This window comes from Entelurus aequoreus, linkage group LG13 (assembly GCF_033978785.1).
Source record: "Entelurus aequoreus isolate RoL-2023_Sb linkage group LG13, RoL_Eaeq_v1.1, whole genome shotgun sequence".
Taxonomy (NCBI): Eukaryota; Metazoa; Chordata; class Actinopteri; order Syngnathiformes; family Syngnathidae; genus Entelurus; species Entelurus aequoreus.
The window spans coordinates 4,062,384-4,078,915 of NC_084743.1; the positions used below are offsets into that span (position 1 = coordinate 4,062,384).

The window sequence follows — 16,532 nt, forward strand, 5'->3', positions numbered from 1 at the left end:
GCATCAAAGTTGTGATACTTTCGACAACCTTTACTCCATTCATGTTGCCATCCATCTGCAATCAATGTCTTTCAAATGCACACAAGCACTCTGTGTGCCTTTTACACACACACACACACACACACACACACACACACACACACACACACACACACACACACACACACACACACACACACACACACACACAAACACACACACACACACACACACACACACACACACACACACACACACACACAACGCCCCTGATAGCCATCAGCTCCAGGGGCAGCACCACAATGTATTGTTTCAGCCTAGTGCTAATTACTCAGGGTGTTGACCCCTGCTTCAGTCAAAGGCGGAGTAGTGTGTGTGTGTGTGTGTGTGTGTGTGTGTGTGTGTGTGTGTGTGTGTGTGTGTGTGTGTGTGTGTGTGTTGGGGGTTGGGGGGGAAGGGTGACCTGTTAGAGAGGTCGTTGCTGCTGCCAATCAATTGTCACAGTGGATTGGCCAAAACATAACACTGTGAGTCCGGGGCCACAATGACCAAAACATAACACCATGAGTCCGGGGCCACAATGACCAAAACATAACACCATGAGTCTGGGGCCACAATGACCAAAACATAACACCATGAGTCCGGGGCCACAATGACCAAAACATAACAGCATTAGTCCAGGGCCACAAAACATAACAGCATTACTCCGGGGCCACAAAACATAACAGCATTAGTCCGGGGCCACAAAACATAACAGCATTACTCCGGGGCCACAAAACATAACAGCATTAGTCCGGGGCCACAAAACATAACAGCATTAGTCCGGAGCCACAAAACATAACAGCATTAGTCCGGGGCCACAAAACATAACAGCATTAGTCCGGGGCCACAAAACATAACAGCATTAGTCCGGGGCCACAAAACATAATAGCATTAGTCCGGGGCCACAAAACATAACAGCATTAGTCCGGGCCCACAAAACATAACAGCATTAGTCCGGGGCCACAAAACATAACAGCATTAGTCCGGGCCCACAAAACACAACAACATTACTCCGGGGCCACAAAACATAACAGCATTAGTCCGGGCCCACAAAACATAACAGCATTAATCCGGGGCCACAAAACATAACAGCATTAGTCCGGGCCCACAAAACATAACAGCATTAGTCCGGGCCCACAAAACATAACAGCATTACTCCGGGCCCACAAAACATAACAGCATTAGTCCGGGGCCACAAAACATAACAGCATTAGTCCGGGCCCACAAAACACAACAACATTACTCCGGGGCCACAAAACATAACAGCATTAGTACGGGCCCACAAAACATAACAGCATTAGTCCGGGGCCACAAAACAAAACAGCATTAGTCCGGGCCCACAAAACATAACAGCATTACTCCGGGGCCACAAAACATAACAGCATTAGTCCGGGGCCACAAAACATAACAGCATTAGTCCGGGGCCACAAAACATAACAGCATTAGTCCGGGCCCACAAAACATAACAGCATTAGTCCGGGGCCACAAAACATAACAGCATTAGTCCGGGCCCACAAAACATAACAGCATTAGTCCGGGCCCACAAAACATAACAGCATTACTCCGGGCCCACAAAACATAACAGCATTAGTCCGGGGCCACAAAACATAACAGCATTAGTCCGGGCCCACAAAACACAACAACATTACTCCGGGGCCACAAAACATAACAGCATTAGTCCAGGCCCACAAAACATAACAGCATTAGTCCGGGGCCACAAAACATAACAGCATTAGTCCGGGCCCACAAAACATAACAGCATTACTCCGGGGCCACAAAACATAACAGCATTAGTCCGGGGCCACAAAACATAACAGCATTAGTCCGGGGCCACAAAACATAACAGCATTAGTCCGAGGCCACAAAACATAACAGCATTAGTCCGGGGCCACAAAACATAACAGCATTAGTCCGGGGCCACAAAACATAACAGCATTAGTCCGGGGCCACAAAACATAACAGCATTAGTCCGGGGCCACAATGAATGAAGGCTGCTCCTGCTGAAGGTTTGCAGACTTTAAAAGTGGCGAGATGTAAAATACATTTCCATAAATCTAATGCAAAGATGTCCAAAGTGTGGCGCAGGGGCCATTTGCGGCGCGGGGGCCATTTGCAGCCCGCAGTTCCAGTTTTTCCCGCCCACAATATGTCGTCGGAGGGAAAAAACACTGTATAATTGTTGGAAAATAAGAGGAAAAAGGAGGAAAAAATAATATCAAAGCATGCAGGGGCCATTTTGACATTTTTAAAGTTCAAAATCAATATATTGATTTTTCCCCTCAAGTTTGATCCCTGGGACCCCAAAGGGTCTCTGTCATAAATATGTAAAAAGTAAGTCAGATACATTTTTTAAATTACTTTTTTATTATTCAACAATTAAGTCTCTAGATCAGGGGTCACCAACCTTTTTGAAAGCAAGAGCTACTTCTTGGGTAGTGATTAATGCGAAGGGCTACCAGTTTGATACACACTTAAATAAATTGCCAGAAGTAGCCAATTTGCTCAATTTACCTTTAACTCTGTTATTATTTATAATTAATGATATTTATCTTTGTGGAAACACTGATCATCTTAATGATTTCTCACAATAAATATATATAGAAACAGATAAATATCAATATGCAACACTTTATTTTTATATTTTCTCTAAGTGCACATTTTTCAAATTGAACATTTTCAAATGATCACTTCTAAGACAGTCTTGTGAAATCACAATATCCCATTTTAACTAGCTAGCCACTAACATTTTTTAACAAATCATGAATTACTTTGCACCATGTTTGTACAAATAATAACTCATGTAAAACACAAAAGTAAACTCTCCAATTTTTAAATCATGTCACACTTTGAACTGGACACCAAATCTGTTATCTGTTTCTTTGTCAGTTAGTGGGAAGCCTGGCATTGCATGCTGTTAACTAGTGTGTTGTACTCTGGTGTGTAACTTGACACTGCAACTCTGAGTGAGTCTCGCAGATGTGCATCAGTGAGGCGTGTTCTGTGTTTGAAAGGTTTTGTACAAAGAGTATGAATATGGGGGCCTGAAACTTCTCAACCTTGAAGCTATGTGTCTGTCTTTAAAAGCATCAATTGTTCCAAAGATGTATTTAAACATTGAGTGGTACACAAATGTCCTGTTGGACAAAAAACATGTACTGTATCAAAAGAAAGTGTATCCTTTTTTACAAGTGATCCCCTCCCAGAGAGTCTGCTGGGAAACATGGCGGGGTTCATAAAGGAAACAATCCACTCATAGTGGTGTTTTCAATTTGATGTGCCAGAAAAAAGAGAGGATATTTTGCAGCAGTTAATATGGATGAACTCTAATATTGTAATAGATGGAAAGCCTTTCTTTTGTAAAAATATGTTTGAAAGAGGAATAATTTTTGTCAATGATATTATCAATGAGAATGGTAAAATTATGAAGTATGATGAATTTAGAGCTATGTATGGTGATGCTTGCTCAAGCTTTTCATTTTATCAACTAACTGGAGTAATTGGGAAAAGATGGAAACAAATAATTAATTATGGAACTACTAAATTATTAGTTTGTAAACCTCTAATAAGAAATTCTAGTTGGCAAAAAGGAACTAAAATAAATGGAAAAATATATAATTTTTATTTAATAAAGAAATCTTTGAAGGCTGCCTCATACAACACAAATGGAAAATGGGAGGACTTTTTTGACTGCCCGTTGCCATGGGATGCCATATTCAAACTAATCTATAAAACCACTATCGATGTGCAAAATCGTTATTTTCAAATTAAAATTATTTATAACTTCTTACCCACAGGGAAAATGTTAAAATTATGGAATATGACAGAGTCAGATGATTGCCGATTTAGTTGTCAGGAGCCTGAATCCACCCTGCATTTGTTTTGGTATTGTCATATTGTGTCTTTGTTTTGGGTGGAAGTTGAAAAAATGTGTTTAAGGATTGGTTTGTTTATGAAGCTTAATGTGGTTTCTGTTATTTTAGGAGAGTTCATTGACAATCATGATTTAGTCAATTTAATTATAGTACTCTGTAAAATGTTTATTTTTAAGGCCAAAAACAGATATTCACTTAGTATTACTTTCTTTAAAACATGTATTCAGTATTTTCTAACTTTAGAAAGTTACATGGTTGAAAACGATAATGATGCCAAAAAACATTAAAAAAAAGATGAGAAGTCCTCAAAGGCTTATTTTGAAAGTATAATTATGTTTATAGATTATATGATATCTGTTGTTGTGTTCCCTAATTTGAGTGACCTGGACATAATCTGGACTGTACATAAATGCTTATTTTGAAAATGTAATTTTGTTTATAAATTATATGCAATCTGTTGTGTTCCCTAATTTTTTTCTGTGTACATGAATGAAGGTGTGTGTTGCTGAGTCCGACTTGGACATTATCTGGACTGGGCCTGGTTTAAAAAACCCTTTAAACAAATCTAATTTCATTGACAACCTGGTCTGTTGAAGATAAGGCCCTTTTTTAAAAAAATAAAATAAAATAAGAAATAAATAAAAAACATTTTCTTGGATAAAAAAGAAAGTAAAACAATATAAAAATAATTACATAAAAAATAGTAATTAATGAAAATGTTAGTGGACCAGCAGCCTATACAATCATGTGTGCTTCAGGGACTGTGTCCCTTGCAGATGTGTTGTCTATGTTGTGGGAACCAGAATATTGGTAGCAGAAAGAAATAAGCCCTTTTGTGTGAGTGGATGAGTGTGCATGGGGGAGGTTGTTTGGGTTGATGCACTGATTGAAAGTGTATCTTGTGTTTTTTCTATGTAGATTTAATTTAAAAAAAAAAAAAAAAAAAAAAAAAAGTTTTTTAAATTTTTTTTTATTTATTTATTTTTTTTTTAGAACAGGCCCGCGGGCGACTCATCTGGTCCTTACGGGCGACCTGGTGCCCGCGGGCACCGCGTTGGTGAACCCTGCTCTAGATCAACTTCAGATCTGTCAATATAAATAGAATAAAAACTTCAAATGTTTTTTGCCATTTTTGTCAATTTTTTTTATTTATTTTTATTGCAAAAACACAAATTATGCAATATTTCCCCCCCCAAAAAATTTGGAATATTGGATTTGAAGTAAATGGAGCCTTGAATGGATCAATAATTCATAACATAAGGATTTTTATTTTAAAAAAATTGACCAATGAGAGTTAAAAAAAATGAAATAAAAAATAAATAAAATACAATTATTCAGGATCCAAAAGGGTCCCACTCATCAAAATGTTAAAAGTTTTTTTTTACTTTCAACACTTAAATCTTCTTATCAACCTCTGATGTCCGTGGATGATAAGTTTGTATTTATTTATTTTTTGGGGGAAGTTTGTTTTATGCCCTTTTTAGACATAAAAAAACAAATACGCAATATTTTCCCCAAAAATATTACAAAGGGGAATATTTGATGTGATAAATGGAGCCTTAAATAAGTCTATTCATAATAACACTGATTTTGATTCATTATTATTTTTTGACCAATGACAGTTAAAAAAAAAAATAAAATAAAATAAAATTATTCGGGATGCAAAAGGGTCCCACTCATAAAAGTGTAAAAAAATAAGTCATACATTTTTTATCCAACACTTAAGTCTGCATATCAACTTCTGATATATCCATAGATTATACGTTTTTACTTTTTTTTTTTTTTTTTGTGCCCTTTTTGTCATAGAAACATTAGTTTTTTATGGCACCCGCACAAACTATGCAATATTTTCCCCAAAAATATTTCAAAGTGCAATATTTGATGTGAAGTAAATGGAGCCTAAAATAAATCAATTATTCATAACAACATTGATGTTGATTCTTTTTTAGTTTTGGACCAATGACCAAAAATAAAATAAAATACTTATGGATGCAAAAGGGTCCCACTCGTACATCTCCAGATCAACTTCAGATATGTCAATTATAAACTTTAAAAAAAAATAAAAAAATAAAAAGTATTTGTTTTATGCCCTTTTTTGTCAGAGAAAACTTTTTTAAATGGCAAACAAAATATGCAATATTTTCCCACAGAAATGTACAAAGTGGAATATTTGATGTGAAGTAAATGGAGCCTAAAATAAATCAATTATTCATAACAACATTGATGTTGATTCATTTTTAGTTTTGGACCAATGACCAAAAATAAAATAAAATACTTATGGATGCATTACATACATACATCTCCAGATCAACTTAAGATCTGTCAATTATAAACTTTTTTTTTTTTTAAAGTTGTGTTTGTTTTATGCCTTTTTTTGTCAGAGAAAACTTTTTTATATGGCAAACAAAATATGCAATATTTTCCCACAAAAATGTACAAAGTGTAATATTTGATGTGAAGTAAATGAAGCATCGAATGGGTCAATAATTCATAAGATAAGGATTTTAGTTCATTTGTTTTGACCAATGACAGTTTAAAAAAAACGAAATAAGTAAAATAAAATTATTTCAGCTCTAAAAGGGTCCCACTCCTAAAAGTGAGTTATATATATTTTTTGCTTTCAACAAATACATCTTAACTTCTGATAATGACAAGTTTTTACTTATTTATTTGGTTTATTTTATTCCCTTTTTGTCATAGAAACATTTGTTTTTTATGGCAAACAAAATATGCAATATTTTCCCCAAAAATATTTCAAAGTGTAATATTTGAAGTGAAGTAAATGGAGCATTAGATAAGTCAATAATTCATAACAACATTGATTTTTATTATTCATTGTTATTGTTTGACCACTCATAAAAGTGTTAAAAAAATAAGTCATACATTTTTTTTCCAACACTTAAGTCTGCATATCAACTTCTGATGTATCCATAGATTATACGTTTTTATTTAATTTTTATGTTTTTTTTGTTTTGTTTTATGCCCTTTTTGTCATAGAAAACTTTGATTTTTATGGCATACAAAATATGCAATATTTTCCCCAAAAATATTTCAAAGTGGAATATTTGATGTGAAGTAAATGGAGCCTAAAATAAATAAATTATTCATAACAACATTGATGTTGATTCATTTTTACTTTTTGACCAATGACAGTTTAAAAATAATAATAACTAAAATTATTATGGATGCAAAAGGCCCCCACTCATACATCATTTAAAAACAAAAAAAACTACAATTCTTATGGATACAAAAGAGTCCCACTCATACATCTCCAGATCAACTTCAGATCTGTCAATTATAAGCTTTCTAAAAAAAAATGTTTTATGTGTTTCATGCCTTTTTTGTCAAAGAAAACTTTTTTATATGGCAAACAAAATATGCAATATTTTCCCACAAAAATGTACAAAGTGGAATATTTGATGTGAAGTAAATGGAGCATTAAATAAGTCAATAATTCATAACAACATTGATTTTTATTCATTGTTATTGTTTGACCAATAGCAGTTTAAAAAACAAAAACTAAACTAAAATTCCTAGGGATGCGAAAATATTGCATATTTTGCTTGCCATAAAAATCAGAGTTAAAACATAAAAAATAATAAAAAACTTATAATCTATGGATATATCAGAAGTTGATATACAGACTTAAATTTTGGAAAAATATGTATGACTTATTTTTTAACACTTTTATGAGTGGGACCCTTTTGTCAAAAATATTTCAAATTGGAATATTTGATGTGAAGTAAATGGAGCCTAAAATAAATCAATTATTCATAACAACATTGATGTTGATTCATTTTTACTTTTTGACCAATGACAGTTTAAAAATAATAATAACTAAAATACTTATGGATGCAAAAGGCCCCCACTCATACATCTCCAGATCAACTTCAGATCTGTCAATTATAAGCTTTTTTTAAATTTATTTTTTAAATGTTTTATTTGTTTTATGCCCTTTTTTGTCAAAGAAAACTTTTTTTATATGGCAAACAAAATATGCAATATTTTCCCACAAAAATGTACAAAGTGTAATATTTGATGTGAAGTAAATGGAGCATTAAATAAGTCAATAATTCATAACAACATTGATGTTGATTCATTGTTATTGTTTGACCAATAGCAGTTTAAAAAACAAAAACTAAACTAAAATTCCTAGGGATGCGAAAATATTGCATATTTTGCTTGCCATAAAAATCAAAGTTTTCTAAGGGCATAAAACATTAAAAAAAATAAAAACTTATAATCTATGGATATATCAGAAGTTGATATACAGACTTAAATTTTGGAAAAAAAAATATGACTTATTTTTTAACACTTTTATGAGTGGGACCCTTTTGTCAAAAATATTTCAAAGTGGAATATTTGATGTGAAGTAAATGGAGCCTAAAATAAATCAATTATTCATAACAACATTGATGTTGATTCATTTTTAGTTTTTGACCAATGACAGTTTAAAAATAATAATAACTAAAATTCTTATGGATGCAAAAGGCCCCCACTCATACATCTCCAGATCAATTTCAGATCTGTCAATTACAAGCTTTTTTTAAATTTATTTTTTAAATGTTTTATTTGTTTTATGCCCTTTTTTGTCAAAGAAAACTTTTTTTATATGGCAAACAAAAATGCAATATTTTCCCACAAAATTTGAACAAGGGGGAATATTTGACGTGAAGTAAATGAAGCATCGAATACGTCAACAAATCATAACAACATTGATTTTGATTCAATATTATTTTTTGAGCAATGACCGTTTTAAAGAAGAAAAAAAACTTTGAGTCATAAAGTCAACATTGCAACTTTTTCTCGTAAAATATTTGCTATTTTATTCCACTTCTGGTTTGTTTTTCCATTTATTTTATTTAATAGTATTTGTAGAATGTGCCCCGGACCGTTAAATTTTTTTCTCCGGGCCTCAAGTGGCCCGCGTGCCGCACTTCAGACACCCTCAGTTTAGGCCGTATCGTCCGTTCCTACCTGAACAAATGCCACAAAAAAACAACAACTTGCATTTGTGCAGTTTGGCTGTGGAGGTCCCTCCCAGGCCAGTGACACTCTTCACTGCTAATGTAATGCTGTAAAAGGTGAAGACCTCCCCCGGGGGGGCCCGGGGCCAAACAATACCTGTCCACTATGTGGACTCTTTGCAATGCTAAACAGGCCTTCAGCATCACACAAGAGGCCGCTTTCAATCACAATGTCACGGCCATTTGGGGCTCACTGGCCTGGAGAGAACCTACACTATTTTCTCAAGTCCTCAAGAGAAGTGGATTTGTAATATATTTACTGCATAATAATACAAGAGAAGTGTATTTGTAATATATTTACTGTATAATAATACAAAAGAAGTGTATTTGTAATATATTTACTGTATAATAATACAAGAGAAGTGTATTTGTAATATATTTACTGTATAATAATACAAGAGAAGTGTATTTGTAATATATTTACTGCATAATAATACGAGAGAAGTGTATTTGTAATATATTTACTGTATAATAATACAAGAGAAGGGTATTTGTAATATATTTACTGCATACTAATACAAGAGAAGTGTATTTGTAATATATTTACTGCATAATAATACAAAAGAAGTGCATTTGTAATATATTTACTGTTTAATAATACAAGAGAAGTGTATTTGTAATATATTTACTGCATAATAATACAAGACAAGTGTATTTGTAATATATTTACTGCATAATAATACGAGAGAAGTGTATTTGTAATATATTTACTGCATAATAATACAAGAGAAGTGTATTTGTAATATATTTACTGTATAATAATACAAGAGAAGTGTATTTGTAATATATTTACTGTATAATAATACAAAAGAAGTGTATTTGTAATATATTTACTGTATAATAATACAAGAGAAGTGTATTTGTAATATATTTACTGTATAATAATACAAGAGAAGTGTATTTGTAATATATTTACTGTATAATAATACAAGAGAAGTGTATTTGTAATATATTTACTGTATAATAACACGGTGTTTTAGCTACTTGATGGTCCCCAGTCTGACTTTTACTTGCACAACAGTTATCTACTTATTAAATACGGGAGTCCCGATACAGCTTTTTCACTTCAGATACGATATCAGCCTGTATCAGAGTGCATACTTTCATCATTTTGTAGTGTGGAATGTTGGAGAAGGTTTGATCAAGTGAACTGAGTCAGACAGAGAACAATGGCAGCTATGGAAAACTCTAACTTATTTATTATTAACCGTCTGGGATGGATTTATGCTGTCTTTCAGTTAAAGTGGAGTGCTAAGTGTCGGGTTTTTTTTGGTCACAATAAATGGTTCATGAAGTTAAGCTCATGACGCAATAAGTTAAATGATGCGGACACCTTTGTTACTGGATACCTTCTAATTGTGCCTCGGAGACTTTGTATGTATTAGAGATATGCAACTGTAATTACTTGACACTTGTTTATATTCACAAATTAGGCAGCAATATGTTTATTACACATGTCTAGCTTGTGTGCTCTAGGGTGCTTGGCTGTTGAGTAGCTGCGAGCTCCCAGTAGCCTATAGCCGAGCACGTTTACCTTTGGTAAATGACTTTAGTAAAATAGAAGACATGGTGCGCGTACTGTAAACACTTAACTTGCGCACGTGACCCAAATGTGCGGAACTAGCTTTTTATTTGGTTTGGTTTTCTGCGATTGTTTTAACATTTTTGTTTTCAGTAAATAACAGTCTACTCCGTTTATAACCCGGTTACTAGGGTTGACGATCCAACATGATTCTTCATTCAAACTGATATTTGCAATGTATTATTTGGTGTAATAAATATAATGAAACTAATATATATATATATATATATATATATATATATATATATATATATATATATATATATATATATATATATATATATATATATATATATATATATATATATATATATACATTGGTCTGACTACGGTCCGTTTGAAAACATCGTAATATACATTGTAATATATATATATATATATATATATATATATATATATATATATATATATATATATATATATATATATATATATTACAATGTATATTACGATGTTTTCAAACGGACCGTAGTCAGACCAATGTGGTCTATAAATGATGCAAGGCAAGAGCGCTAATGCCACGCCACTTTAGCTCACCCTTTAGAGCACAGCTGTAACTAAACCTGCAGAAAATAGTTCTTCTCAGGTTTCTTTATGTTGACATTTTCACACTTTGCACTATTTTCTTACACTTTATGAAGCATTTCTTACACATTCTTTCATTTTAAGATCTTATAGTTAAGTGTTTAATGTGATTTTGATATTTTGTTGACATTGTTTGAGGGTTTTCACGCTTTTGTTGACGTTTCCTTTCTGCCTTAATAGCTGAGGGATTATAATCAGAGGAAGTTACATGTCTAATAAAATATTTTATTGTCCTGCTTGCTATTAGTCGTAAAAATGTCAATAATTATCGATATAGACCGATATATTAATAATATTTAAACAATTACTGCATAATAAAAAATAATTTCCATAGTTAAATAAGAATAACAGGGCAAATAAATGTTACACAGCCGTTATTTCCTGGCATTAAACCTGCAGAAAATAGTTCTTAGGTTTCTTTATGTTGACATTTTCACACTTTGCACTATTTTCTTACACTTTATGAAGCATCTCTTACACATTCCTTCATTTTAAAAGCTTATAGTTAAGTGTTTAATGGGATTTTAATATTTTGTTGACATTGAGGGTTTTCACGCTTTTGTTGACATTTCCTTTCTGCCTTAATAGCTGAGGGATTATAATCAGAGGAAGTTACATTTCTAATAAAATATTTTATTGTCCTGCTTGCTATTAGTCGTAAAAATGTCAATAATTATCGATATAGACCGATATATTAATAATATTTAAACAATTACTGCATAATAAAAAATAATTTCCATAGTTAAATAAGAATAACAGGGCAAATAAATGTTACACAGACGTTATTTCCTGGCATTAAACCTGCAGAAAATAGTTCCTCTCAGGTTTCTTTATGATGACATTTTCACACTTTGTACTATTTTCTTACACTTTATGAAGCATTTCTTACATATTCCTTCATTTTAAAAGCTTATAGTTAAGTGTTCAAGGTGATTTTGATATTTTGTTGACATTGTTTGAGGGTTTTCACGCTTTTGTTGACGTTTCCTTTCTGCCTTAATAGCTGAGGGATTATAATCAGAGGAAGTTACTCGGTCGGTAGAGCGGCCGTGCCAGCAACTTGAGGGTTCCAGGTTCGATCCCCGCTTCCGCCATCCTAGTCACTGCCGTTGTGTCCTTGGGCAAGACACTTTACCCACCTGCTCCCAGTGCCACCCACACTGGCTTGAATGTAACTTAGATATTGGGTTTCACTGTGTAAAGCGCTTTGTGTCACTAGATCAGGGGTCGGCAACCCACAATGTTGAAAGAGCCATATTGGACCAGAAAAACAAAAACAAATCTGTCTGGAGCCGCAAAAAATTAAAAGCCATATTACATGTGTCATGAGATATACATTTAATTAAGAGGACTTAAAGGAAACTAAATTAGCTCAAATATAGCTACAAATGAGGCATAATGATGCAATATGTACATATAGCTAGCCTAAATAGCATGTTAGCATCGATTAGCTTGCAGTCATGCAGTGACCAAATATGTCTGATTAGCACTTCACACAAGTCAATAACACCAACAAAACTCACCTTTGTGCACTCATGTACAAGGTTAAAAATGTGGTGGACAAAATGAGACAGAAAAAGAAGTGGCATAAAACACGTCCTAGAAAGTCGGAGAAAGTTATGCATGTAAACAGACTATACGGTGAGTTCAAGGACCGCCAAAATAAGTAGGACAAAACGGCGCTCGCCAAATACTTGAATCAGTGAAGCATATTTAATATAAACAGTGTGATTTATAACAATTACGGAGGTTTGTGTCATGTTTGTCCTCCTACAGAAACCATACTAAAACAAAAAAATTGATTTTTTTTTCTCCCCTCATCTTTTTCCATTCTTCATACATTTTTGAAAAATCTCCAGAGAGCCACTAGGGCGGCGCTAAAGAGCCGCATGCGGCTCTAGAGCCGCGGGTTGCCGACCCCCGCACTAGAGAAAAGCGCTATATAAATATAATTCACTTCTCCTGCTGGTTGTCCAAATTAGGCATAATGATGTGTTGATTCCACGACTGTATATATCGGTATCGGTAATTAAAGAGTTGGACAATATCGGAATATCGGCAAAAAGTCATTATCGGACATCCCTATTGGCAAGTATGGCATGACAAGTGTACGTAAACTTTTGACCACCACTGTATATACAACATTCATATCGTCACACAGTTTTCAGTCATTAGAAGTATTACTTTCTACTAGTTTGAGCACTTTAAAGTCAGTGAAAGGGGCAAAGTAGAGAAACAGGTGTGAAATGTAAAGGAAAAGAGAAAGAATGCAGCGAGGGAATAAAAAAAAGGAGGTTTTTCCACTAGAGCCCGCCCCCCGCGGCCTGTGATTGGTCAGAAGAGGCAAGTGGTGCTCTCTGATTGGCCACTAGTGCAGTGCACGGCTTTAATAGTCTGCGCTCTCAGACACAATAAAGTTAGAAGCCGGGCCGCTCGCAGCGTGGACGAGCATCAAGTCGACCCACGGACTCCCACTGGAACTACTCACGCTAACCCCCACCCGTGGATTTATGCACCCCGCGGTTCTTTCAGGATAGTCCGGAGAGAGCGAGTCTGGCCATGCGGGCTTCGATGGTGTCGAGCCTGCTGCTCTTGTCCGGACTCCTGGCGCCGAGCGCCGTGCGCGGCTTCGGCGACGAGGCGGAGGAGATGACCTGCGACCCCATCCGGATCGGCATGTGCCAAGGTCTGGGCTACAACGTCACCAAGATGCCCAACCTGGTGGGCAACGTGCTGCAGTCGGACGCCGAGCTGCAGCTGACCACCTTCACGCCGCTCATCCAGTACGGCTGCTCCGGCCAGCTCAAGGTACGCACGCACGCACGCCGCGTCCGGTGCGGTTTGGGTTTAGGACGGACGCAGATTTTGCCGGACGGCTCTTTTGTGCACGCGCGCACTTTTTTTTTTTAGGGATGCAAATAGCCGTGCGCGTGCGCGCGCGAAGTGGAAAAAAAGAGCTACTTTATAACCAGAATCAGAAATAGTTGAATAATCCCCGAGGGGATTTTCAGCACAAGAGCAGACAAACATTACTAGGGAGACAGAACAGGATCAAACATTACAGGGAGACAGAACAGGATCAAACATTACAGGGAGACAGAACCGGATCAGACATTACAGGGAGACAGAACAGGATCGCCGACGGGTCTGCCACCTTCAATCAATCAACGTTTTACTTATATAGCCCTAAATCACCAGTGTCTCAAAGGGCTGCACAAGCCACAACGACGTCCGCGGCTCAGATCCCGCATCGGGGCAAGGAAAAAACTCAACCTGACGGGCTACAATGAGAAACCTTGGAGAGAACACCCCCCCGGGGCGACCGGCACAATGGACGTCGAGTGGATCTAGTTAATAGTGTTAGAGTCCAGTCCATAGTGGATCTAGTTATTAGTGTGAGAGTCCAATCCATAGTAGATCTAGATCATAGTGTGAGAGTTCAGTCCATAGTGGATCTAGTTAATAGTGTGAGAGTCAAGTCCATAGTGGATCTAGTTAATAGTGAGAGTCAAGTCCATAGTGGATCTAGTTAATAGTGTGAGAGTCAAGTCCATAGTGGATCTTGTTAATAGTGTGAGAGTCCAGTCCATAGTGGATCGAGTTAGTGTGAGAGTCCAGTCCATAGTGGATGTAGTTAATAGTGTGAGAGTCCAGTCCATAGTGGATGTAGTTAATAGTGTGAGAGTCCAGTCCATAGTGGATCTAGTTGATAGTGTGAGAGTTAATTCCATAGTAGCTCTAGTTAATAGTGTCAGAGTCCAGTCCATAGTGGATCTAGTCAATAGTGTGAGTTCAGTCCATAGTGGATCTAGTTATTAGTGTGAGAGTCCAGTCCATAGTGGATCTAGTCAATAGTGTGAGAGTCCAGTCCATAGTGGATCTAGTTGTTAGTGTGATAGTCCAGTCCATAGTGGATCTAGTCAATAGTGTGAGAGTTCAGTCCATACTGGATCTAGTTAATAGTGTGAGAGTCCAGTCTATAGTGGATCTAGTTGATAGTGTGAAAGTCCAGTCCATAGTGGATCTAGTTGATAGTGTGAGAGTCCAGTCCATAGTGGATCCATAGTGTCAGAGTCCAGTCCATAGTGGATCTAGTTATTAGTGTGAGAGTCCAGTCCATAGTGGATCTAACATAATAGTGTGACAGTTCAGTCCATACTGGATCTAGTTAATAGTGTGAGAGTCCAGTCCATAGTGGATCTAGTTAATAGTGTGAGAGTTCAGTCCATACTGGATCTAGTTAAGAATGTGAAACTTCAGTCCATAGTGGATCTAGTTAATAGTTTAAGAGTCCAGTCCATAGAGGATCTAGTTAATAGTGTGAGAGTTCAATCCGTAGCGGAATGATTGATTGATTGATTGATTGAAACTTTTATTAGTAGATTGCACAGTACAGTACATATTCCGTACAATTGACCACTAAGTGGTAACACCCGAATAAGTTTTTCGCGGTCCACGTTAATCAATTCATGGTAAAGTCCAGTCCATAGTCCAGTCCATAGTGGATCTAGTTAATAGTGTGAGAGTCCAGTCCGTAGTGGACCTAACATAATAGTGTGAGAGTCCAGTCCATAGTGGATCTAACATAATAGTGTGAGAGTCCAGTCCATAGTGGATCTAACATAATAGTGTGAGAGTCCAGTCCATAGTGGATCTAGTTAATAGTTTGAGAGGCCAGTCCAAAGTGGATCTAACATAATAGTGTGAGAGTCCAGTCCATAGCGGATTGATTGATTTATTGATTGAAACTTTTTAGTAGATTGCGTCCCCAACTGATGCACAGATGAGTGGTCCACCCCGCGTCCCGACTTTGGACAGCTAGCATATCATCTGCGGTCACCTCATCTATGAGCAGAAAAGAGACGGCAGATCAACTGATCTAAAAGGGGGGTCTATTTAAAGGCTAGAGTATACAAATGAGTTTCAAGATGGGACTTAAATGCTTCTGAGGTAGCATCTCTAACTGTTACCGGGAGGGCATTCCAGAGTACTGAAGCCCGAATAGAAAACGCTCTATAGCCCGCAGACTTTTTTTGGGCTCTGGGAATCACCCGGGCTCGAATTTAACCACGGCAACCGCGGCAATTGCCGCGACCGCCCTCTCATTTGCCGTGATGCCCTAAAAAATTGACCAACATTTGCGGCAAGGTGTTGCCGTGACCGCCCTTGACTCTTTACTTGCTAATGGACAAGGGATGTAATGGTCAACAACATAATGATAAATAAAGATACAACTCCACTTAATGATAAAGGGTAATGACCAAAAGCCCTATAATTGTTGATTCATTTTAAACAACACACTTTCGTCAACAGACCTACATGTCACACTAAGGCTGGCCATATAAACAACGCCAACACTGTCATAAACCTGTGCCATATAGTGAGACCACACTACAAAACAATGACAAACCTATTTCAAGAGGATATTTGCACCGCAACACAACA

General features: G+C 36.1%; 1 protein-coding gene across 1 annotated transcript in view; it reads left to right on the forward strand.

Moving 5' to 3' along the window:
- The first annotated feature begins 13,535 nt into the window (after nt 1-13,535).
- Nucleotides 13,536-16,532, forward strand: part of fzd4 (frizzled class receptor 4) — a 39,713-nt gene continuing 36,716 nt past the window's right edge. Inside the window, exon 1 of the mRNA XM_062067261.1 lies at nt 13,536-13,895. Coding sequence (XP_061923245.1) covers nt 13,647-13,895 — 249 coding nt within the window. The 5' untranslated portion in view covers nt 13,536-13,646. The remainder of the gene's footprint in view (nt 13,896-16,532) is intronic.